At 40.3% G+C, this 27,090-nt stretch overlaps 1 protein-coding gene across 2 annotated transcripts in view; it reads right to left on the bottom strand.

The window, feature by feature from the left end:
- The window catches only part of LOC136679681 (alpha-1,6-mannosylglycoprotein 6-beta-N-acetylglucosaminyltransferase A-like), a 252,818-nt gene that overhangs the window by 58,303 nt on the left and 167,425 nt on the right, over positions 1 to 27,090 (bottom strand). For both annotated transcript variants that reach the window (XM_066658338.1, XM_066658337.1), the window contains 2 exons: positions 18,278 to 18,447; positions 12,458 to 12,592 (listed from right to left, as the gene is read on the bottom strand). In XM_066658338.1, the coding sequence (XP_066514435.1) occupies positions 12,458 to 12,592; positions 18,278 to 18,447 (305 nt within the window). The remainder of the gene's footprint in view (positions 1 to 12,457; positions 12,593 to 18,277; positions 18,448 to 27,090) is intronic.

Raw genomic sequence — 27,090 nt, 5'->3', positions numbered from 1 at the left:
CCAGCGAAGGCGGCCACCCAGGCCGCTCCCGTCCCTGAGAAGGCAGCTTCCTCAGCCGCTCCTGCTCCAGAGAAGGCGGCATCCGCCGCTCCTGCACCAGAGAAGGCGGCTCCCTCAGCCGCTTCTGCACCCGTGACTGTGGCTCCGGCCGCTTCTGCACCCGTGACTGTGGCTCCGGCCGCTCCTGCACCGGTGACTGTGGCCCCGGCCGCTCCTGCACCCGTGACTGTGGCCCCGGCCGCTCCTGCACCGGTGACTGTGGCTCCGGCCGCTCCTGCACCGGTGACTGTGGCTCCGGCCGCTCCTGCACCGGTGACTGTGGCTCCGGCCGCTCCTGCACCGGTGACTGTGGCTCCGGCCGCTCCTGTACCGGTGACTGTGGCTCCGGCCGCATCAGGTCGTTGGCCCCTAGGACTTCGGGGCCGATTCCTAAAATTGTGCCCAGGCTGGCTTCTCGGAGAACTCCACAGACTTTTGCCAGTCCTGGGCACCCCCAGATTGTCTTAGTTCCGGTCTCAGTCCTCGTCCCTGTACCTGTGTCTGCCTTTGTCTCTGTTCCTGTCCCTGTCACTGTGTTCATTTCTGTCCCCGTAAACGTCCTGGTCCCTGTTCCCCTGCCAAGTCCTGTCCAGTCCCGGTTTCAACCCTCTGTCCTATCTCAAGTTCAGTCCCCTGTCCAGTCGCCGTACCCATCCAGTGTCCAGTCTAATGTTTCTATTCCTGTCCAGTCTCAGTACCCAGCCTCAGTCCCATCACCTGCCCTGTCTCCATTTCCGTCCAGTGTTCAGTCCAGCACCCTGTCTTGTCACATGTGCCTGCTCCTGCCCTGTCGCCGATTCTGTCCTCTGTCTTGTCACGAGTCCCTTCTCCTCTTTCTAGTCCTGTCCAGTGTCCATTTCAGGCTAGTCTCCTGTCCACTGTTCAATCACCCTGTCCAAATGTGTCCACTCCTGTCCTGTCTAGTCCATTCCAGTCCCTAGTCCCGTCTCCTGTTTCATTTTGTAAGTCACCTGTCCAGTCTCCTGTCGCCCCCCTTTGTCAGTCTCCTGTCCCAAGTCCAGTCCCCAGTTTCCAGTCCTGTCAAGTCCCCAGCTCCATTTCCTGTGTCTGTTCCCGTCTTGTCCTGAGTCTTGTCTTCCGTTGGTTCATTGTCTTGTTTTCCGTGCCCTCTCCTGTGCCAGCTCCTGGGGGGTTTAGGTGTATGCGCCCTGGGAGTTGAGTGTTCAGGGGGGGTATACGTGACATATATATATGTAAAATATATAAAGAAATAGATAAAGACAATGACACAAATTTCTTCCAGTCCTTCCAGTAAGTAAATAGATAATGTGATTTCTATACCTTTACACATATTTCCTTGTCCTAATTGTATATGTTTTATTCCTCTTTAGATTTCAGTCACGGGGAGCCAGGAACCATTCTCACTTTTGGACAACGATACTCTCTACGATTACTGGTAACTGTCGATTTTTGACTCAAGAATGTAATCCTTATTTTATCCTCCTTTACAAACTTGTGTAACAGTTTGTCATAGAATGTATTAGTCTGATGAAATGGCTCAGAAACTATAATAATATAATGACATTGCTTTCAGAATCAGTTAGTCTGTGTAGTGCAGTATGATGCATGTGCATTAATTTCTAATAAGAAATTTGACTTTTTGGGACATAATCTGCAGAAATTTAGTCTGGTCACTCTCAGTCACCTTTTTGACCCCCTTTTCCCAGGACCAGGAATCCAGGTAATGTTTTGGTGCCTAACAGTCTGTAACAGGAATCGTAAAAATGGCAATATGCTTATTTGCAGCGGGACAAGCTCCCCTCAGTGGAATGCACAGAGACACAAATACTCACAATGATCAACTAATTCCCAATTTCTTCTCACACATTTGAAAGAATACTAAACTAAGGAATCAAACATTTCTTAACATTTAATGTTAAGAATGTTAACAACACAGACCCCTTTTGTCAAGTTTGTCTGTTTTTTCTAAAGATTAAGAGTTATTTAAGACCTAGAGGAGACACCCCCCCCTCAACATTTGAACAGAACTTTAGTCTATATTCATAAACACGGAAGAAACAGAGAGGTCCTACTTCACACCTTGAGATAATTCCATCAGCTGAGGAAGCCTAAGGAGTCTGCAGACTACCATACTCACCTTTGTTATCTAAGATTATCCAAATAGCCTCTGTCTTTCTGATCAAGTCAAACCAGGGAATTTCAACATTAAAAATACCCCCATATTCAATATGGAATGGGTATTACAACCAAACACTGAGACTTCACATATAAATTGACACCAAACATGATTCACACAGTCAAGAGGAATAAGTTTTATGATTAAAGCTTCAGGAGCAACTGCACAACATGGAACAAGAAATACAACGCCACTCAACTTCAAAGAGTCCTGCTAAAATCCCTTGAATGTTTTTCTGTTGTATACTGATTAACTCTCTTTAATCAAGGCTGTTTCATCCTACATACATTCTTGAAGTCATAAGTCCCTTATGTAATCCAATTTAGATTTGTAAAAATTATTTCTGTTGCAATTAGTTTTGTGTTTACTGGCAATGCTCCCCACAGAAAAAATGAATCAAACTGCTAATATAAAGTATTAGACTGTTATCCTGAAGCCCTATGAACTGATAAAGTCCTCAATGCTTGGTTTAACAATACTACACAAAGAAACCCCTCTATTTCAAACAACATTCTGTATTTGTGTTTAAACTGGTTTGTTTATATGCTATATGTAACAAATTGTGGAATAATCCACCAGGAAACAATATATGAAGCTACAAGGAAACGTTATTCCAATGTATTTTTATAAGCAAATTAATTCATCGGGACACTATCTGACAGAATCCCATGTCATGATTTCATGCCATCCCTGAAAGGGCAGGTTCTAAGGACTAGCAACACTTTGGACCCCTCTGGGCCAATCACCAGCAGCTTTGCTGAACCCTCAGGGTCCAATCAGAGCATGGGCTCCACCCCTGGGTGGTCACAAAAAAGACCATTGAAAAAGCCTCAAGAAGAGAATGGATCTTCAGTAAGTGGTTGGAGTCAGTTCAGGCAGAGTTGAAGTTCAGGTTCCAGCATGGAGAATCAACTAAGAAAATCGACTTCAGGATTAATCTTCGACAAAGGCAACTCACTCCTCTCAGAGATGCTCGTCTCCACAAAGAAAAATCTCAGAAAGACCCGAATCCGTTTTAAGTATTTTATTTTACTTGGTTCATTGGTTTCCTTCTTGCTCAACAAAAGTTTCCACGTTAGAACTGATCAATGGCTTGTAAACTTGATTTGGCCAAGCAAGTAGACAAGTCTGAGATGAGATTATAGATCAGAACGTTTCACAGAGCCATTGAATCTGTAGCCCAGACCATTGACAAACCAGCCCAGAGCAAGGACCACCAGTGTCTTTATAGATTTGGGAAATCCTTCATCAATCAGCAAGAGTCGCAGGACTACCAGAGTACAAACCCAGAGAGGCAGTACTTCAGATTTCGTAACCACAGAGCTGACTAACCGCCCAGAAATTTCACTTCAGAGCCAGACACTCATCTGGCTGTTAAAAGGGATTCTGGTATTCAAGGATTAAAGAGTGCTTTTTAGGGTTGAATGCCAAATCCAATTCTTTTGATAACTACACCCTCTTTTAGTTCCTAGTTATCATTTACATCTTAGTAGTCTCAGTTAACACACTCTATATTACATATAACACATATATATTAATTCCCTTTCATCACACATTAGTGAAGGTCATATTGAAGAGTTTTTTGATTGCCAATTAGCCAAGTCTATGAAGCTCTAATAATTAATCCCATCAATTATGAATATTATTGTATATCCAAATAAATAACTTCTCTATTATATACATGTGCTGTGTTTGTGTGAAATTTGCTCATTGAAGTCAAGTGTAAATCCAAGAAAAAGGTCCCATTCTTAAATCAGGGTAATTGCAAATGTATGCTTAAATAAATCTGTATCTGTTACCCAATCAGTGGATTAATCATAATAAAGTTAATCAAATAAACAATTAATGCCTTTTTATTGCTCTGCTACAACTGCACTACAATATGACCATGCCATTGTGTTGAGCTCATTACCACAAGTTTAGTTTTTTTCTAGCTTAGTTTAGCATATTGTGTGTGTGCATTGCTATGGGAGTATTTTGTCCAGAAAATACTTTTCAGTCACTTACTGTATGAATACTATTACAGTACTGTGTGTTACTGTATGTGAAGTACAGGCTGGGACTCCTCATCTACTATGGTCAGAGAGATAGAGACGGAGACAGAGAATACAGTTCGGGCTCTTTATAGTGAATAACAGCTCAAGAGGAGGGTACAGAAACATGTGCAGAAACATGGTAATCTGGAAGTACAGATACACAGAGTAAATAAAGAGAAACATATTCTCATAAAGTAGCCTGTTGGTACAACAGCCTAATAGACATAGCTAGCATGCTAGGCTATGCTACAGTGTACAAAACATTCTCACTAAAGAAAACAAGTAAAAAACGTATGCACAACTCGGTATATTATTCTTCACATAATCAAAACAGCCTCAGACATACTCTGAGGTAACATTTATTCCTCTTTAAGTCAAGTATATGTTAAAAACAGACCTCTTCACGAACGCATGAACTGACTCTTGGGCATAAAACAAAGAAGCTCTGGTTACAGACTGCAACTGTGCAATGAAACTAGAACGCCTACGCTCAGCTCTATCCCCTACTGGTTTCTAACCTGAACTCCTACACATTTAGGGAATTCTCTACAGCCACCCCGAGAATAGCAGAGCTATTATGAACAATACAGGAATTCTCTTTAATGTCAGTAGGAGTTGGTTCGTCATCTGGAATGACTGGTAGTTGGACTAGGCGGGCCACTGGTCGCACGTAGACCTTATCCTTCACTCTGAGTTCAGCCGACCTGATGTTCCCATCGGCACTTGCATGAAGCTTGACCACTCTACCAATCGGCCAAGAGGCACGTGGCAACTGTGGATCCACCATCATCACCACAGCATCTGATGTTAGATTATCACCCGCTTGCCGCTACTTCCCCAAAATCGGGAGCTCCTGGAGGGTTGAACCTAAATCTGATTCGATGTTCATCTAAACCTTTCCTCAACTGTGGCTCCATAGCTAAGAAGGCATCATTCAGTTCTCGCTCCACACCTCTGAAATTTGTCCCCTGATCCAGTAGGATCTTGTAAGGTGTACCTTGTCGTGCAATGAGGCGTCTCAAAGCAAGGAGGAAAGCATCCGCATCTAAACTGTTCAACAGATCCAGATGAACTGATCTGGTAGTGAGACACTTGAAAATCAAACCCCAGCGCTTCTCATGACGGCGTCCAACTTTCACAGTATATGGCCCAAAACAATTAACACCCGTCGAATAAAACGGGGGTTGATAGAGCCGTAAACGTGCTAACGGCAAATTAGCCATAATAGGCACAGAGGGCTGTCCTCTCCACCTTTGACACTGAGTGCAGCTCCTTTGGTGGCGTTTGACTGCCTGTCTTCCCCTTAGGATCCAATAGTGGCGTCTCAATTCAGCAAACACACGGTCTGAATACCTATGTCTACAACAAAAGTCTAAGCAGAATACACTTCAGTGACCCCAGAATGAATGAGTCACCATCTTCAACATCAGATGACTACTCCCCCTTCTTCTTCTGAACAGTAAAATTAGGAACCCCAGGTTTATAATTGTTTTTAAGCCTAGGAGATCAATCAGAGCCTTGGAGACCAGGATTACAGAACCCCAGTTTTATTGCCAACGGCGCCTGCTTATCTTCTACAAAATCAACAGATGGCTCAGAACCAGCCTTGTGGTGACCTCTCACAACCCTAGTTCAAACCAGACAAACAGCATGGACCAACAGTGCCCCCAAGTGGACATTTGGGAAATCACGTTTCGCCCTGTCTCCCTCTAAATACATAACGGACGCATCAGGGCCACTGTTTAAAAGTTTTATGCAAGGTGTATTAATGTTACCCTCTGTTATTCTCAGGTGAATGTCTACTAACTAACGAAGTAATGTGTATTACTGTTTCAATCATGAGGGAAAATTCCTGTCTCCATTTAGGAAAACGAATTAATTTCTTATTAATTTAACATCTAGAATAGTTGGTAATGTACTCGATATATATATATATATATATATATATATATATATATATATATATATATATATATATATATATGTATGTATGTATATATATATTTGATAAAAATAATCCAGTACACTCATTATGCTATGTCCAAGTATGTATGAAGTATATTTTATCCAGTATTTTGTATTAGCCAAAAAAATGTGATTTCTCTCTCTCCTCCCTGAAACATGAAGAAAGTCACGTGAACCTCAGACCCAGGATTCAATCAGAGAAAGGAGACCTCCCAAATTGGCGTGACCGCGCCACATCTGAAAAGGGGTCGCCCAGCTCTCTGCTCTCTCTCGTTTTTTTTTTTTAACTCTGGCTTCTAACCTCCGCTCTTCATTCCTGCACCTCTTCTCGTACGCTCTTTCCGTTCTTTTTGTCTTCTCTCTACACCGACGAGACGACTCTCAAAAAGACTCTTTAAGAAAAGGACTTCACACAACTTCCAAGGGACGCCTTGTGTCAGTTAGCAGTGCGATACAGAAACTACAGAGTAACGTCGAGTAATTAAAATTACAATTGTCAGTAATCTTTTCTTTGTTTTATTTGTGTTCGTGTTTGTAGCCCAATCCAAGTTTAATTTTACGACTGATCAAAGCAGGTGAAACTTATTTGTGGCCAGAATAAACGACACCACTAAAACTCATAAAAAATCATAAAATAAGTATAAGCTAATTAATTCAAAAATTTAGTTCTGGAGATCGGTGGAAAACAGCAAACTTTATCTTGACGCTCTTCCATTGGGAAGGGGAAAATCCAGGCAAGCCAGCAGCTCTCTGTGAAGGGAATCCCCGACTGACGTCACACCGTCCAACGAATGTCGAAAAGTGGCTGCCTCATCCTGAAGGGACTCTCCCCACTAGTCAGCCTAACTTCAGCCGTGACCAGTCAAACACCAGAACAACAGAGTGAACGTCTGTGGGACTCATCGGCTGTGATTATGACCCAGAGAATAACAGAAAAGTAAGCTAAATTCCTCATTTCCAGAGCTGAGATTGAATTAAATCTCTTGTTAAAATAATATCCTAATCAAATCATATCGCCACACCTAATTTCCAAGCCATTTAGCCTAGCCTATCTCTAAATTCGAACCAGTTTCACCTGCGTTGATTCCGTGAGATTTTGATGATTGTGCTATGCTTATCAAAATATTATTTTTCCTTTTAATAAAGTATTTCCATTATTTGAAATAATAGGGTGTGGAGTTTGTTCATTAAGAGTCTGAAAATCCTGAAGAACTCACGTAGCGGTGACAGTATTCCCTCTCTAATAAATTGTCAATATTTTTGTCATTTAAGTCAGTAATAATAATAATAGTTATTATAAGTCATAATCACTATTAAGCACCACCAGCTCGAATAAGGTCACTCCGCTACATGGTCCAAGCCTCCAGGAGACCTGGGGGAAGGTTGGGATCATCCCAACTCCTCTTCTTTGCCCACAATCTCTGGACAAGAATCTTAGCCCTGGTAGTATAGGGAATAATTATACCCAAAGGATCATATTGGCTAGCAAGTACTCGATACATATTCCGCATTGTAGGGATTTATGGCTCCAGATGTCTCACTTTATATCCAAGCTGGTCTTGGACACAATGCCAGCTTAACCCCAGTGCAGGCTCTTGCGGGTCTGGGTGTTTTTCCGTGAACCACCTCTCAGAGGTCTCTGCCCTAACTGATGAAGGGAGGTGACTGATTGTCCTGGGGTCATTGCTCGCCCATTGCCTAATCTCAAATCCTCCGTCAGCAAGGATCTTACACACTTTGTCCACTAGGACCTTGGCTGACTCAGCAGTCGGGATACTCTGAAGAAAGTTATCCACATTGAAAGATTGCTCTAAGGACTTCAGGATAATCTCATTGCCTTCCAGTGCGAAGATCGCACAGCAAGGACTGCATGTAGTACCAAATGGTAAAACTTTCTATTGGTAAACATCTGGAGCTTTATCCCTTTACAAGTTCCTCCAGACAAACCTCAACAAAGGTTGATCTTTAGGCAGGAGACGTACCTGATAAAACAAAGCTTTTATGTCTCCACATACAGCAATCGAGTACTGTCAGAACCTCAGGATGACCCCAATGAGGGAAGGTCCAAGTACTTGCCTTGGGAGGAGTTGCTCATTAAGAACGAGGCCTTGATAAGAAAATGAGCAGTCAAATACCAGTCGGTGTTTACCGTTATACTGGACAAGATTGTGTGGTATAAACCAGGACTCGCTTGAGGCATTTACCTCCTCTGGCATGAGTAGAGTCACACATTCTCCATCAATGATTTCTGTATCTCTGCTTCGTAGAGCTTGGCTTTAGCTGGGTCTCTGATTAATTGTCGTTCAGTGCTTCGCAGAGATGGCATGACTGCTTCCACAGTAGCCTTCAGCTGAGGTGATCCTTTAGCACGAAGGAGTGGTGTGGCATATCTTTGCACATCACCCACTTTGACTCTGATAGTGCCGGACTCCAATGTATCCACTGCTTCTTGGTCCTGTCTGGAACGAATAGCCATCTTCTCATTTCGGAACAGTAATACGTCCAGCTGCCAGAGACGCTCTACATTCTGATACAGCTCATCTGCCTGAGAGTCAAGGAAGGTAAAGTAGCATGTAGTAGACTGTACTTCATGCGGTATGAGTCCATCCGGTCCCTGCAGGGCCCAGCCAAGTTTGGTATGAACAGCCTCAGGTCCCCCTTTTGGGCCTAAGCGAACTGGCTCCCTAGCTGCAATCAGGTGGTCCACTCCAATGAGGAAAAGTCGGTGTGCCTTTTCAAAAGGCTGGATTGGGATTCCCCTTAGATGGCGATAGCGCTTCTGTAGAGCAGCCACTGAATACACTTGGTCAGCCAGAGCCAGGCTGTTTGGCTGGAGTGAGGGATATTCTCTCCACAGGGGTGATGAGGTACATGCCTGGGCTTTGCTTAGCGATACCATGAAGAACTCTCAGATGAATCTCCTGGCACTCACTGCAAGCCTTCTTTAGGTGCATGCCTCTAAACCATGACTTGTGCGGCCACACTTGCGGCATCTCTTACCCTTGGTGACCATGCCTCAATCTGTTCCGTGGGGCAGGAACTAATCTCTGGACACTGTGAGAGGTAGTGTTCTATGCTCTTACAGAAGAGACAGAGACGTTTGGTCTTCTTCTGTTGGTTGCTGGATTGGAGTAGACTCTGCAGCCTGGGTACTAGTAACATTCACTTTGTCTGAGCCGTGGTATATGGAGATAGCCTGACTCCTTTGTTTTGAAGTTGACTGTCTGTCTTTCTTGAGCTCAACCCTTTCTGGCTGGTATCACTGCACCATCTTAGATGAAAGTGGCTGCGCTTCAGCTTTAAACTTGAGCCACTCTGAAAGGTCATTTAGTCCATAAGGATTCAGAGTGTTTGTCAGTAGGTGTCCTTGCACTTGCATGTGCTTTACAAAGCCGTCCCGTAGATATTTAGGGAGCTTACTCTGGAGCCAATCCACATGGCCTGTAGACGTTAGTTCTATTCCTCTGGGACCTTCAAGTGATGATAGCATGCCTACCAGTAGGTTAACCTTGAGAGCAAAGCTCTGAAAGGCTTTGGTGTCACCAGCCTATAAATCGGGAGCATTCACCATGGCAGCGATTTCGCTCTGTGCTAGTTGATGGGGGTGGTCATATTGTCGTTGTAGTGCCTGCAGTGCTGCAGTGTAAGGCTGAGGGTAGTGCCTACATGACTGGGCTATTAGGCATGCATCCTCCAGCACTAGGTGCTCCATTAGTACTCTATACTTATAATATTCTGTGAGCTCAGGATGTGGATTAAGGAGATAATCAAAGGCCATCTTCAGATCCATGAATTCCTTCTCACTATCGTGCTTAAGCTTAGGAAGTGTCGGCACCGGTTGTGACCAGGGCTAAACTGGTGTCAGCGTTGATGGTGCAATAGGTTGTGGGGACATTCCTGGTGGTGGAGACTGCACTGGATGTACAGGGGTGCTAACTGATGGTTTAATGTAGTAGGTGAAAGGACTGGTGATGGATGCAGGGGCTGGTTAGCAAGCACCAGAGGTTGATACCTCTGTTGGACTGATGAGCCTGAGCAAAGGAAATGTGGTGGCTGGGCAATCTGAATTCTGTTTTATTCAGAGGCAGCTAAGTATGAACAGGTTGGATTGCCTAAGGCCACTGACTGCAGTTGATACTCTGGGGGCATTATCTCCGAAGAGATTATTGAGGGCACCATGGCGGGTGGTGCCTGGTACACTGTTGAAGCTACTGAGACCATGACTTTCTGGTAGTCAGAATAAGCCTGAGGTGCAGTCAGAAGTTGAGGCACCTGTTGGGTGGGCATTGGTACTTGATAAGCTTGGTAGTTTGGGATATACTGGGAACGTGTTGGTAGCTGAACTTCACCTATGCTGACAGGCTGACTGGAGCTTGTCCTAAGAGGTAATGTGGATGACACAGTAGGAGGGAGTGCTTGGGTGAGTGTGTAGCTGGGTAGTGTTTCTGCCCGAACACCTGATATTGGGGTGTGGCCTCTGTGTTGTAGGGGTGCAATAGGGGCTCTCTAAATCGAGTGTGATGAGAGGAGTGTGGAGCAAGTCCACTTACAACTGAGATGCTGTCCCTGTCACTCTCTTCGTCTGTGTCCCCATTACTGAAATGGTGACTCTGTTCATCCAGTGAATGGTCGCTGAGCCGAATAACCTCATTCAGCTTTGTAGAAAGATTATGTCTTTCTGCTTGCGAATACCACTGGTGTACCTCATGATTGGTCCTTGGCTGAGATAACCCAGAGGCGGGTAAGAACACGATGCTAGACTGGCCTCCCATTGAAACAGGCTCAGCTTGAACACAAGGTGACTGCAGCCTAGGTGTACTAGCCCTCTGAACTCCACTCTGAGCCCCATGATTATCATGAGGATCCATTGCTGGCACCAAAGAGGGAGGTAATGTCACTTGGTATTCTTGCAGAGACGCTGGAAAGTGTCTATACCTTTTACGTCCTGGGGAGATATTATATTGAGCTACTGCTGCTCTCTGCTCTGCCATGACACCGTAGTAGGTGAAGAAATCCGGCTCAAAGGACCAATTGAAAGATCTTGTTCGAAGGTTCTCTTGAATATAGGATTTGTAATACGTGAAGTATAGAGTAAATATAGAGAAACATATTCTCATAAAGTAGCCTCCTGGGACAACAGCCTAATAGACATAGCTAGAATGCTAGGCTATTCTACAGTGCACAAAACATTCTCAATAAAGAAAACAAGTAGAAAACATATGCACAACTCGCTATATTATTCTTCACATAATCAAAACAGCCTCAGACATACTCTGAGGTAACATATACTTGACTTAAAGAGGAATAAATGGTAAAAACAGACCTCTTCACGAACGCATGAACTGACTCTTGGGCATAAAACAAATAAGCTCTGGTTACAGACTGCAACTGCGCAATGAAACAAGCACGCCTACGCTCAGCTCTATCCCTGTCAACGTCTGCCCCCTACTGGTTTCTAATCTGAACTCCTTTTTAGACTTTCCATCAGTCATTTCACAACAACAAATTCCTGCTATGGAGCTTTTCTAAAACTGAACACAGCGGTTAAGGGCATATTTTCAGAAACTGAATAAATAAATAAATAAATAAAATAATATAACACATAAATAAAGGAATTGTTAGTTGAATATGCACCAGAAATTACAGATATGTGAGATAAAAAGGGCTCAGCATATTTTGCACATACTTTTACAATGTAAAAGGACCAATAATGCCCTGGAAGTGTACTTTTCTACATTAAGTGGTCATGCTGTCCCCGGACTGCTCAACATACTTGGAGGACAATGGTAATTGTCAATTCTCTTACATTAGCTAAGAGATGCCCACACAATGGCTAGCGTTTAAGTGTTGGTGAGAAAGAGGGCCATACTCACTTAATTCTGTCTCTCTTCCAAGGATGGAAATGGCTTTACTAGAAATAAGTTTTCATGGGACATTACATTTACTCTCAGATGGAAAGCAGAATATGTCTAAATCTTGTTTTATACATGAAATAAAATTAAATGTCTAGAAACAAGACCGGGTATGGACTCAGTGCAACTTAATTGGGCCACAGTTATTTTCCTTTAATTAAGATACTGAAGATGTAGATCAATGACATGAAGGATTTCACCCATGTGAGAGTTTAGTGCCTTTTATCCTTGACTGCACATACATTAATTACCAAACCTAAATGCATAATGCCTGAGAATTTGACAAATCCAACTGCGTTTTAAGACTTATTATGAAACGTGTGACATTATAAGTGGTTTTTACTCACTGGTAATGCACCCAAGAGGGCCCAAGCGTCTTCTTAAACTGAGACAGACCAACAATGTCTATGTAGATGAGCTCCACCACCTTATCACCCTGTGTTGGACAGCTGGATTTATTCCCCATCACCTTCCGCATAATCCTGCAAACAGAGTTTGAAAAACATGTATAAAGAATGAACAAGAAGCCACAAAAGATGTTTATGAGAAGTGTATTTATATTTTCAGCTTAAAGGAACAAAAATAGAACATTTGTTTGGATTTTATTTTTAAGATCCTCTTAAGATTTAATTTACGAAAAAACACTCCTCATATACAGGCTGCACTGTGGGTCAACAGGTAGTGTGGTTGTCACACAGCTCCAGGGAGTTGCTATGTTTTCCCTGTATGAGTGGGGGTTTCCTCCCACAGTCCAAAATGTAAATGTGTCCACAGGTGTGTGCGCGTGAGTAAATGTGTGGTACCCTGCGATAGATTGGCACCCCATGTGTTTCTGGCTTGCACGCAGTGGTTGGGTGTAGGCTCTGTCCCTGGTTACAAACAGTGAATGAAAGAATGAATTTGTTCAGAACAAAACAAAATGAATTCATCCAATGTGTAAACTCAGCAGTGTATGTCCAGTGCTTGAATATCATACCTGACATTCTCTGGGCAAGCTCCTGAAATGACGAATGTACAGGTGCTGGTCATAAGATGAGAATATCATGAAAAAGTTGATTTATTTCAGTAATTCCATTCAAAAAGAATATTATACTCATTCATTACACACAGGCTTATATATTTCGTGTTTATTTTTTTCTTTCATTTGATGATTATAACTGACAACTAATGCAAAGCCCAAATTCAGTATGTCAGAAAATTTGAATATTACTTAGGACCTGGGGCTCCTTTTGCCTGAATTACTGCAGCAATGTGGCATGGCATGGAGTCGATCAGTCTGTGGCACTGCTCAGGTGTTATATGAGAGCCCAGGTTCCTCTGATACTGGCTCTTCTGCATTGTTCCCAGTAAACAAGGAACGTCCCTGGATGTTCAAAATAGGTCTAAAAGTAGTCTGTCTGTCAAGGACATATTTTAAACATTAATGGACATCCAAAATCCACCTTAATAAGTTAGTTAAGTGGTGACCAATCTATAATGTCAGTGGACATCCAAAACGTGTTTTAAGTAATTTATTTTGGGACCAATTAATAATGTCAATGGACGTCTAAAATACGTCCAATAGTCGTCTTTTCAATGTCTGTGTTTGGACGTGTTTTCAACTTTCATTTTCAACCTTAAGAGAATGTTGATTAGAGGGCAGTCATTACGTTATTTCAACGTTGAATCGGCTAATTGTTTACTGGGTTGGGTCTGGCATATTGCATCTTCCTCTTCACAATATTTCCTATCCACATATTTTCTATGGGGTTAAGGTCAGGGGAGTTTGCTGGCCAATTAAGGACAGGGATACCATGGTCTTTAAACCAGGTACTGGTAGCTTTGGTGCTGTGTGCAGGTGACAAGTCCTGTTGGAAAACGAGATCTGCATCTCCATAAAGTTGCTCAGCAGCAGGAATCATGAAGTGCTCTAAAACTTCCTGGTAGACGGCTGCTTTGACCTTGGACATCAGAAAACACAGCGGACCAACACTAGTTGATGACATTACTCCCCAAAACATCACTGACTGTGGAAACTTTACACTGGACCTCAAGCAATGTGGATTTTGTGACTCTCCTCTCTTCCTCCTCTGGGACCTTGATTTCCATAAGAAATGCAAAATTTACTTTCATCAGAGAACATACCTTTGGACCGCTCAGCAGCAATTCAGTTCTTTTCGGAAGCGAGACGCTTCTGATGCAGTCTCTTGTTCAAGAGTGACTTGACACAAGGAATGCGACGCTGAAACCCATGTCTTGCATACATCTGTGCGTGGTGGTTCTTGAAGCACTGACTCCAGTCTTTGTGAACCTCCCCCACATTTTTGATTGGGTTTTGTTTCACAATCCTCTCCAGGCTGCAGTTATCCCTATTGCTTGTACACGTTTTTCTTCCACATCTTTTCTTTCCCTTCACCTCTCTATTAATGTGCTTGGACACAGATCTGTGAACAGCTAGCCTCTTTAGCAATGACCTTTTGTGTCTTGCTCTGCTTGTGGGGAAGGTGTCAATGGTAATTTTTTTGACAACTGACAAGCCAGCAGTCTTCCCCATGATTGTGGAGCCTACAGAACTAGACTGAGACCATTTAAAGGCCTTTGCAGGTGTTTTGAGTTAATTAACTGATTAGTGTGGGGCACCAGGTGTCTTTAATATTTAACCTTTTCACAATATTCTAATTTTCTGAGATACTGAATTTGGGGTTTTCATTACTTGTCAGTTATAATCATCAAATTAAAAGAAATAAACATTTGAAATGTATCAGACTGTGTGTAATGAATGAGGTCTGTACTCTCAGACCTAGGGGAATCTCTTCACAGACGTGGATCAAGGAAATAAACAACCAGCATGGTGCTAAATCCCCGGACCGTTTCTAAACAGTCACAAAGCTCTTTAAATCTCCTGACAATAGCTGTCTCCACTCCAGCACTCTGTAATGCCTTTTTGCACTTCTTTGAATCATAAATAACAAATATTTACAAGTCTTTGATCTCTGCCCCCTACAAACCCCCCTCCCCCAACCCCTCTCTCATACTGTCCACTCCTCTCATCGTAGATCTTCTCCTTCCTTCTCTGATTTTTATTTTATTGCTAACATTATCTGCACTCTTTATCCCTGGCCCACAACCTTAACTAATGCCTGTCTTCCTGCTTTATTCCCTCATCTTACTTTCCTTATTAATCAATCACTCATCCTTGGTCAGGTCCCTTCTGTTTACAAAACTGCTGCCATTAAACAATTCAAATCAACAATCTCTATGAACCCTTCCAATATGGATTTTGACTTTTTCATAGTACTAAAACAGCTCTGGTTAAGGTTGTAAATGATTTAGTGGTACCTGCCGATACTGGCTCCCTCACTCCTCACATACTTCCGGACTTAAGCGCTGCATTTGACACAATTAACCATTCCGTCCTCCTATCACTATTGTGTGAACTTGCTATTGCTCATCCTACTTAACAGACAGAAAACAGTTTGTCACACTCTCCAGTCATACATCCCCCACCTCGGTGATTACACAAGGGGTCCCCCACAGGGATCAGTCCTTGGACCTCTCCTTTTCATTATCTAAATTCTTCCTCTCGGGCATATGCTTCGTCACTTTAACATTTTAACACATTTCCTTTCACTGTTACGCAGATGACACCAAGATCTACCTCAGTACTAGCTGTGTCAATGACTAACTCATTACTCACTTGGAAAGCTGTCCATTTGAGATTAAAAATTGGATGCAGCAAGATTTTCTCAAGTTAAATGGTAATAAGACTGAGATCATCTTCACTGGCTCTAGATCAATGCTCAATCATACTCCATCTCTGTCTCTTTACATTGATAACGTATTAATTTCTCCCTCAGTACAAAATCTGGGTGTCCTCCTAGATCCTACTCGCTCTTTCACAGCCCACATAAACTCAATTGTAAAAACTGCATTCTTTCACTTACATGACATCGCTAAAATCAGACAATCTCCATCTTAGTCCACTGCAGAAATCCTCATTCACACTTTCATTTCAAGTCGATTGGATTACTGTAACTTCTTATTAGCTGGCATCAGCTCCTCCTCTGTCCGTAAGCTTCAGATGGTACAAAAATCTGCTGGTCGCCTTCTTACCTACACTAGTGTTCATGACCACATTACACCTGTTCTCCAGCATTTTCACTGGCTTCCTGTTAAAAATCAGATCAATTTCAAGATACTTTTACTTACTTATAAGGCTCTAAACAATCCTGCACCTTCCTACCTCTCTGACTTCCTTCCTTCCTATGTACCTTCTCGCTTTCCCAGGTCTTCATCTACTGGACTTCCTACTGTTCCCTCATCCAAACTCTGTGGTCTTGGTGATCGGGCGTTTTCCCGCCTTGCTCCCTGGCTCTGGAATTCCCTACCAACTCTGGTCAAACAATCCCCCTCTCTTCCCATATTTAAATCTAATCTTAATACTCACTTCTTCTCTCTTGCTTATGGTATCCCTTCTGTTTAACTTGGTCTAATACTCACTTCTCATTTTCTGCTGAAAATCCAACACTATTTGTGGTTCCTCCAAACCACTGAAACAATATTGTCTTTTGTCTGTAGTGTACTGAGTGTCTCTACATATCTTGCTATGTACTTTTGATTGAAAGCACCTTTGGGTTTTATAAAAGCGCTATATAGAAATAAAGTATTATTATTATTATTATTATTACTTAACCACTATCAAATAGGTCATTATGGATGATGTCGCATGCAGCATAACGCTGATCGCTGTGTCTTTTACAGCTTTCACAGGCTAAGTGTGAACCTCATTTTTGAAGAGAACATTTTCATAATAATCTAATTTTCCTGTAGTATAATATCTGTATAATATTCCTTTAATGAACTTCATACTTGTTTGATGACAGCTGTAACTACATATCAGAATTTAATATAATAGTCTTAATATGCAACAGCAGTGGCTTGTTAATCCTGCCTCGTCACCAGCTCATTTTAAATGTTAACTTCCACTGGGGGCAACATAAAATGTTTAACTCTAAACAACCTTGAGAAAAGTAAAAATGCACAGTTTTTGTCCCTGGTCCAAAAAGTACCCTAGCTTGACTTCCTGATCACTGGGGTTCACTTGTGTGAAAGATAAATGCAGATAATTCAAATAAAGAGCTGTCCAGCTCTCCAAAGGTACTGTGACCAGCTCATTGCTCGCAAGTTTCTGTGAGAAAGAGAGACAGTGCAGTCTCGTGTGTATGGTCTTTGCTGTTTCATGTTGTGTTTTTATGGGGAGAGATTAGTCTCAAAATACTTGACAAATGTGTAAATTTTAATCCACAAATTAAACAAGTCACAAATGTGTTTCACTATTCACAAATATATATACCCCAATCTGTGTCTCACTGCCGTTTATACAAATACAGTTACATTTGTAAATATATGTTTTTTGGTTTTCATAGATATATCATAATTTTATGTGAAAATAAACTTTAGGTGGTTTGTTCGTCTGCTTGCTACTTTTGTATATGAGACTGCATGTGTGTGGATAGAGTGAAATGGGAAAGTCAGAATCCAAAAACCTGTGAGAGGAAATGAACAAAAATACATAATGGAAAACAGGCGAGTGACTTGATCCACAAATGCAGATTGAACAGTTAATAAATTTGAGACTATGACTTTACCAATATATAGAATATAAATGTAAACAAAGGATTTTCACATAAAAGGATGATATATCTATATAAACCCAAAACATGTATTTACAAATGTAATTATATTTGCACAAACTGCAGACGGAGAGACACAAATTGGGATATATTTAATTGTGAAAGAGTGAAACATTTATGACTTGTATTTATTTTGTGAATTAACATTTACAAATTCGTCAAGAATTTTGAGTCTAATTTCTCTCCATATGTTTAGCCCTCCTCTGAATACTCTGTCATCACTTCATAAACATAACAAACTGATAAATGGAGGCTTCTAACAGATTGTTTGAAACACATTTCTCACATCTATAGTTATAAACAACCAAAAGAAAAATCTGTTTAATTTCCAGATTGTTTATATTTTTAAATCTCATTGTTTTGCTCTTTAAGTAGTTCAGTTCAGTTGTAGTATTACCTGACTACAGTATGAAAAATAAAATAATAAATAAAAATCCCTGTAAAAGTCCTTATTAAGTGCTGTCTGTCTGTGTGTGGAGTGTGTACGTTTCTCACTCTTTCAGCTCTGCAATGGATGCTGAGATGCGGATGTCATGGCCCAGCAGGTATAAGGTGGTGATGAGGTCACTCCACTGCACCAGCTCCCCTAGTGGACCCCCGCTGAAAGCATTCTCCGCAATCTTAAAGCCTGACTCCTTTGTCAGGAGCCCCAGATGAACCAGGATCTAAAACACACACACACACACACGCACGTTCATATACAGTCAGAGACAAATCTGGTTTATATTAATTTGTAGTCCAAATGGCTAGTAATATGTTATTTCAAACCAAACTGAAATACAGTGAAACCTCTACCTACGAACTTGATGCGTTCCGTGACCCGATTCGTAAGTGGAAAAGTTAGTTTCTCGAGTCAATTTTCCGCATTTATTATAATGGAAAAGCAATTAATGCGTTCCAGCCCACCCCGAAAGTCACCGTTTTTGCACTGATATATGTTTACAAAACTCTCAAATTCGTAAAAAAAATACATTTAGCATTACTAAAAATAAAAAAGAAATACAGTGGTAACAGTAATAAAAAAGAAAAAGTTTTAAGTGGTTACATATTGAAGATGTGACAGCTGGCTGGAGGAGTAACACAGGCAACTGGCTGTATGACGGGAGGTGGGGGTGGGTGGAATAACGGAGAGTAGGTGAATGTGGGGAGACGAAGCGTAGATACGGCTTAACTTAGCACCAATTACGATGTCTGCTATTTACACTAATACTAAATACTAATACTAACCTCTGGTTACCGCCAAACCGTTCCAAATTTAGTTCACAAACTGGAATGTGAAATATGGCTGAACTAACAACAGACGGTGTAGTAATGCCAGCTTAAATTCTCTCTGTGAAATACAGCTGAATTTCAGTTCCTACTCACGCATGTGCATTTCAGCATTAGGTGTCAGTTAGTCATAATATGTTATATATAATATGTACAGGGCGGCACGGTGGCGCAGCAGGTAGTGTCGCAGTCACACAGCTCCAGGGGCCTGGAGGTTGTGGGTTCGATTCCAGCTCCGGGTGACTGTCTGTGAGGAGTTGGTGTGTTCTCCCCGTGTCCGCGTGGGTTTCCTCCGGTTTCCTCCCACAGTCCAAAAACACACGTTGCAGGTGGATTGGTGACTCCAAAGTGTCCGTAGGTGTGAATGTGTGAGTGTCTGTGTTGCCCTGTGAAGGACTGGCGTCCCCTCCAGGGTGTATTCCCGCCTTGCGCCCGATGATTCCAGGTAGGCTCTGGACCCCCCGCGACCCTAAATTGGATAAGCGGTTACAGATAATGGATGGATGGATGGATAATATGTACAATGCACAGTGCTGATCCTTGGTGCAAGTATCATTTTCAGCTAATAGCTGCCGGTATTGGATTAATATCATGTGTCCTTTGTGAGGGGCTTAGGAGGAAGCAATAAAGATCTCTTCAGGTTCAGGGTGTAAGATTCAGGTTAGACAATCATCTCTATGAACAAACTGGGTTACAAAGCTTCTATGGATTAGACAGACCCTGAAGTGGCTTAAAAGCTACGGCATCAGTCTTGCTTTCATTGCTTTATGCCTGTGTCTTTTGGGGATGAAATTCAGGAAAGGATTCAGGAAAATGACACTTCAGGAACCCTTCAGGCAGGAAATGAGGTGATGTCTTATGAGTTTTTTTCCTCTGTAAACTAAGTGTGTATGTGTGCGTGCATGCGTTTTGGGTCGTAGCCATGCATGTTGGCTGCAGGTGAAAGAGACTAGTCTTATGCATATTCTCCAGGGAAACCGTGTCCAGGATGGTGTGTCTGTGTGTGTGTCTGTTTCATTATTGAATTATGCAGCTAAAGCTGAGCCTACATTATCAGTATTGGCAATGGTTAGTTAGAAAATAGATATTTTCTATTTTATACAGGCATTGTATATTCAATTTTCATAGATTTGTATTCATTTCCATAGTAATATATATATTTTTTGTTTTGTTTTCAAAAAGAAAAGATGGGTGCCACAATACTCTATGTGGCTTGATTTTCAAGGGCTTGCTACACCTGATACCCACTCCAGGGTAATTTTATTCTTCCTTTTACAGATGTTTAGATAATGTTTTATTTAATCATGTCTTAATTTTTCATCATGGCTATTTTGTCAACACAAGGGCACTCATACTATGGAGAGACAGAAGTAATAATTTGCTTAACTCATTTCAAATTTTATACACTTGCTTATACAGATGTTAAATTGGTAAAAAGTCAAAATCCCCTGCTAAAATCATATAAAAGCCTGCACAATGAACTGCAAGCTCACTATACCAAATGCTTCATAACTCTCGTTATACTGCAGTGGCTGAAATACAACAATAAATACAGTAACTAATACAGTAAGTCAATTCAGAGATACCATGCTCACACAGGCTGCAATTAGAACCATGCCACAGCAGGCCAGAAAGTGAATGAAACCTACAATACATACAGTATCACCTGAGCTTTGAATTGAAGAGGTCAGTCATTATAATGCAAAACGTCTATTCATTCTCTTTGGCTTTTGGACATTTTTTTTTTTTTTTAGAAAACTGAACAATGATAACTGTTTAGACAGTGTTGTAGAGAGGCAGCTGCTACCTGAAATGTAAAATTACTTATGTGAGTAAGGGTTAACCTAAATTGGCCTAATGTGACAAGTCAATGCAAAGAGTGCAGGTTTATAACAGACTGAAAAGGGGGTTTCCTTTATATATTAAAAAAAAAAAAAAGATTAATAATACTTAAAAGTCCATGTGTGTCAGTTAAAGTAGGCATACCACAACATGTCACAGGACAACACCTAATCAAGATTCAACAGCAAGCTACAACGGGTAATGTCTGGCTGTGATGGAATTCCATCATAGCAACAGAGAGACTTTAATTCCTGAAATTAGTTACATTTAGCCATTCATATTTACTAACTGGGTGGCACTTTGGATCAACATATAGTGTCGCTGGCACACACCTTCAGGGAATTTAGTTCCTTGTTTGATGATGCATGTTTTAAGGACTGCCACTTGTGATAAATTTATTTGCTCCTACATATCTTCGGCTAATATATAGGGATGCACCAATACCGTTTTTTTCCTCATGTAATGGATATCGATTTTTCATTTTTAAGTATCTGCAGATATTGAGAACTGATACAAACTCTATCTATCCTAACTACCTATAAATCCAGATATTTACATTGCTATATTTACAGATTTTATTTTGTTTAAGCAGTGTTCTCTATCACTAATAATATTTAATAAACTTGAACGAAAATATGACATACTCTAGCCTGCCTGAACAGCTTTTTATACTGTCACAAGGATGTTTGTCATGACTGTGAAATGCATGTATAGGACTGGTGCTGACTTGTGTTAGCATGCTTCTTTGTGGTTGCTTGAATGAATTAAGGCATGCCTTAAGCTGGGGTTACAGTACACGTCCTTTAGCCAGATTTTAAATATTTTTGCCTCAAATCGGGATTTCAGACCAGTCACTGCATATCAAAGGTTTGATTTCTTCAACCCATGTAGTCGAGTGGTGTAAATTCTCCAAAACAGCCAATGAGAATAGAGAACAGAAAATAAACACATGCGGGTGCTATGGCTAGCACGGTTTCTGAACCGCTTAAGGTTGAAGGTAACTGCACTTAAGGTTGAATGTTTGTTCAACCAGCTCCCAATTTCCCTCTGCAGTGTGTACAGACAGCACTGACTATGTTTTCCCATCCATGACCTAAAGACATTTTTGTGTATTTTTCTTTGTTGATCTACACAAATAGCAGGGCAAACAATAGAGAGAGAATATGAGGCACTATTGGTAACTTCGTTTTGACAGGTCATTTGGGCCAATCATAGCGCGCCACGTCATCACGCCCCACCCCCTTTGGGCGGGAAGTCTCGCCCTCTCGTCAAATCAGAAGCGTCTATTTGATCGGAAGTCCCGCCCTGTCATCAACCAATCATAAGCGTGTATTTTCCCGCCCTTGCTCAAAAGTCCCGCCCTCGCTTTGTCCAATCACAAGCGTGTCTTTGACCCCGGAATTCCCGCCCTCCCCTCAACCAATCATAAACGTGTAAATTAACCGTAATTCCTGCCCTTCGCTCTGTTTTATTACGGGTATCTACAATCTACGACCCCCCACGATGAACCATTTTATCGCGTGCACACATACGCGAACCCCCCACCTCTTTACCGCGCACACACATACGCGAACCCCCCACCCCTTTATCGCGCAAACACATACGCGAACCCCTTACAGGAATTACAGCAATCGCCCAACGGTCTCCCAACCCCCCACCAAACACTGGAGTCAAGCCAGCCTCCACTTGGAAAAGCTTGGTCAAGCCAGCCCCCACTTAGTTTTGGTGGAACTTCGTATTCTGAACATTACGGTAAGAGCGTGCAGAGGAACAACATAATCATAGTACCACATCTGATTATGTCACTCCCTGAATATCAAGTCATTCTGATGTGTCATTTCAAAATAAAGGCCCTTTGAATTGTCCCATTTCTGTAAATTTAATTTCAAATTTACATAATTATTAAAAGCAAACCTTTAGTTTGCACAGAACAATTTCACTTCATAATCATAGTGCAACACTTATGTCACTCAATATGAAGTCATTCTGATGTGTCATTTCAAAATAAAGGCCCTTTGAACTGTCCCATTTCTGTAAATTTATTTCCAAATTCAGGTCATTATTAAAAGTGAACTATTAGTTTGCACAGAACAATTTCACTTCATAATCATAGTACCACATTTGATTATGCCACTCACTGAATATCAAGTCATTCTGATGTGTCATTTCAAAATAAAGGCCCTTTGAATTGTCCCATTTCTGTAAATTTATTTCAAAATTTACATAATTATTAAAAAGAAACCTTTAGTTTGCACAGAACAATTTCACTTCATAATCATAGTACCACACCTGATTATGTCACTCACTTAATATGAAGTCATTCTGATGTGTCATTTCAAAATAAAAGCCCTTTGAATTGTCCCATTTCTATAAATTTAATTTCAAATTTACATAATTATTAAAAGGAAATCTTTAGTTTGCACAGAACAATTTCACTTCATAATCATAGTACCACATTTGATTATGTCACTCACTGAATATCAAGTCATTCTGATGTGTCATTTCAAAATAAAGGCCCTTTGAATTGTCCCATTTCTGTAAATTTAATTTCAAATTTACATAATTATTAAAAGCAAACCTTTAGTTTGCACAGAACAATTTCACTTCATAATCATAGTGCAACACTTATGTCACTCACTTAATATGAAGTCATTCTGATGTGTCATTTCAAAATAAAGGCCCTTTGAACTGTCCCATTTCTGTAAATTTATTTCCAAATTCAGGTCATTATTAAAAGTGAACTATTAGTTTGCACAGAACAATTTCACTTCATAATCATAGTACCACATTTGATTATGCCACTCACTGAATATCAAGTCATTCTGATGTGTCATTTCAAAATAAAGGCCCTTTGAATTGTCCCATTTCTGTAAATTTATTTCAAAATTTACATAATTATTAAAAGGAAACCTTTAGTTTGCACAGAACATTTTTACTTCATAATCATAGTGTAACACTTGGTTATGTCACTCACTTAATATGAAGTCATTCTGATGTGTCATTTCAAAATAAAAGCCATTTGAATTGTCCCATTTCTGTAAATTTAATTTCAAATGTACATAATTATTAAAAAGAAACCTTTAGTTTGCACAGAACAATTTCACTTCATAATCATAGTACCACATCTGATTATGTCACTCACTGAATATCAAGTCATTCTGATGTGTCATTTCAAAATAAAGGCCTTTTGAATTGTCCCATTTCTGTAAATTTATTTCGAAATTTACATAATTATTAAAAGGAAACCTTTAGTTTGCACAGAACATTTTCACTTCTTAATTATAGTGCAACACTTGGTTATGTCACTCACTTAATATGAAGTCATTCTGACGTGTCATTTCAAAATAAAGGCCCTTTGTGTTGTCCTATCTCTAAATTTATTTCCAAATTTAAATAATTATTAAAACGAAACCTTTAGTTTGCACAGAACATTTTCACTTCATAATCATAGTACAACACCTGATTATGTCACTCACTGAATATGAAGTCATTCTGGTGTGCCATTTTAAAAAAGAACTATTGTAAATGATCACATTTCAGCTATATTCACTCCGGATGTTGGAATTATTTAAAGGAATCCTCCAGTTTGCACACACCACTTTCACTTTATAATGAAAGTACACCCCCTACATATATGTCTCTCACTTAATATCAAGTCATTCTTGTGTGCCATTTCAGATTAGGACCACTGTAATCAATCAGATTTTAATTATATTCACTGTAGATGTTGAGATTGTTAATAAAAGGAATCCTCCAGTTTGTAAACACTACTTTCACGTCATAATGATAGTACAGCACATGCAAGCATCAATCATTTAATGTCATACTATTGTAGTGTGTCTAATTTGTTCATCCACTCATTACATCCAGATCACATTACTGATTTATGTGCTCCCAATGAGCTCTATTATGCTAAAGAAGCAAGTCCAATATGCTGCTGTAAAGGTTCTGACTTGATGGAAAACAATGGATTACATTACACCTGAACGTCAATCACTGAACTGGTTATTGGTAAGACTACATTATATATTTTAGGAATGTTTTTTAAATTGGCTTTATGGTCATGTTCCTATTTTACCTTAGTGAAATGATTGTACACTCTTAAAAATAAAGCTGCTGTCAGAGGTTCACTGTTACGCCCTCGTCCTGTCATGCCCGTTTTCCTCGCCATGTGCTCTCTCAGCACATGGCTCTGTCTGTTGCTGTCCTTGTCTCCGCCCATGTCCCGCCTTTGTTCCGCCTCCTTGTCCGCTGTCCTCATTATCTGTCTCAGGTGTGTCTCGTTTGTATTTGATTAAATGTCTTTTTTTTTTTTACTGTTTCCCAGTCAAGTCATGTCATTTCGTTTTGTGTCGTTAACTTCGTAGTCAAGACGTTTCGTTTAGTTTCCCAGTCGTGTTGTTTCTTCCTTTTTCATAGTCATGTGGTGTTGTTTCTCTCCCACTTCAAGTCAGGTTGTTTTTGTTTCCTAGTCGTTTCATTTTGTTTCCAAAGTCATGTCGGTTTGTGTAATTCCCATTTGTAGTCATGTCATTTCGTTTTTCTCCCCAAGCCTTGTCATTTCTTTCCTCTAAGTATCGTTGTTTTGCCTCCAGTGTATCCGTGTCTTGTTTCTTAGTTCGGTCTGTCTCTGTCGTTTTCCTCATTTCATTTCATATGTCTAGTTGTTTCTGTAGTTGCCAATCTTTGTTTTGTTATATCTTTTGTTTCATTAAAATTACTGTGTTTTAGCAAGTGTGTCTGCCTCCGTCAGTCTGCCCCGCTTATCATGACAGAATGACCAATCACTATAAGGACGCAGCTAACACAGACAATCTTTTTGCGAGGTGTGCTATTCGCCGGACATTCGCTGTGCAAACTAAAGGTTTCGTTTTAATAATTATTTAAATTTGGAAATAAATTTACAGAAATGGGTCAATTCAAAGGGCCTTTATTTTGAAATGACACATTAGAATGACTTCATATTAAGTGAGTGACATAATCAAGTGTTGCACTATGATTATGAAGTGAAATTGTTCTGTGCAAACTAAAGGTTTCCTTTTAATAATTATGTAAATTTGAAATTAAATTTACAGAAATGGGACAATTCAAAGGGCCTTTATTTTGAAATGACACATCAGAATGACTTGATATTTGGTGAGTGACATAATCAGGTGTTGTACTATGATTATGAAGTGAAATTATTCGGTGCAAACTAATGGTTCACTTTTAATAATGATCTGAATTTGGAAAGAAATTGACAGAAATGGGACAGTTCAAAGGGTCTTTATTTTGAAATGACACATCAGAATGACGTCATATTAAGTGAGTGATATAATCAGGTGTTGTACTATGATTACGAAGTGAAATTAATCTGTGCAAACTAAAGGTTTCCTTTTAATAATTATGTAAATTTGAAATTAAATTTACAAAAATGTGACAATTCAAAGGGCTTTGTTATTTAAATGACACATCAGAATGACTTGATATTCAGTGAGTGACATAATCAGGTGTGGTACTATGATTATGAAGTGAAATAGTTCTGTGCAAACTAAAGGTTTCCTTTTAATAATTATGTATATTTGGAAATAAATTTACAGAAATGGGAAAATTCAAAGGGCCTTTATTTTGAAATGACACATCAGAATGACTTCATATTAAGTGAGTGACATAATCAGGTGTTGTACTATGGTTACGAAGTGAAATTATTCTGTGCAAACTAAAGGTTTCTTTTTAATAATTATTTAAATTTGGAAATAAATTTACAGATATAGGACTATACAAAAGGCCTTTTTTTTTTTAAATGGCACATCAGAGTGACTTGAGAGTCATGTCCTAAAATCTTCATCATTTCCACAAAATAGCAAATATTTGTTTTTTTATCCATTTATAATTTGTTTAGAAAATTATTTATTATTACATACATTTCCTGTCATTGACTTTTGGCTTTTATTTAGAAATTTGTTCCTCTGCACGCTTTTACCGTAATGTTCAGAATACGACGTTCCACCAAATCTAAGTGGGGGCTGGCTTGACCAAGCTTTTCCAAGTGGAGGCTGGCTTGACTTCAGTCACCAACTGGAGTCATGACACATGCACATACCCACACACGGGTATACATAAGTAAAATTTTAATTTTCTAACTCCAAGTTCTAAATGATTAATGGTATTTTAGTGATTAAAGACTCTTTTAAAATCGTTCATTTTCTCCCTGTTCA

Source organism: Hoplias malabaricus, chromosome Y (genome assembly GCF_029633855.1).
Source record: "Hoplias malabaricus isolate fHopMal1 chromosome Y, fHopMal1.hap1, whole genome shotgun sequence".
NCBI classification, from domain to species: domain Eukaryota; kingdom Metazoa; phylum Chordata; class Actinopteri; order Characiformes; family Erythrinidae; genus Hoplias; species Hoplias malabaricus.
This window is presented reverse-complemented; position numbering and strand designations above follow the sequence as displayed.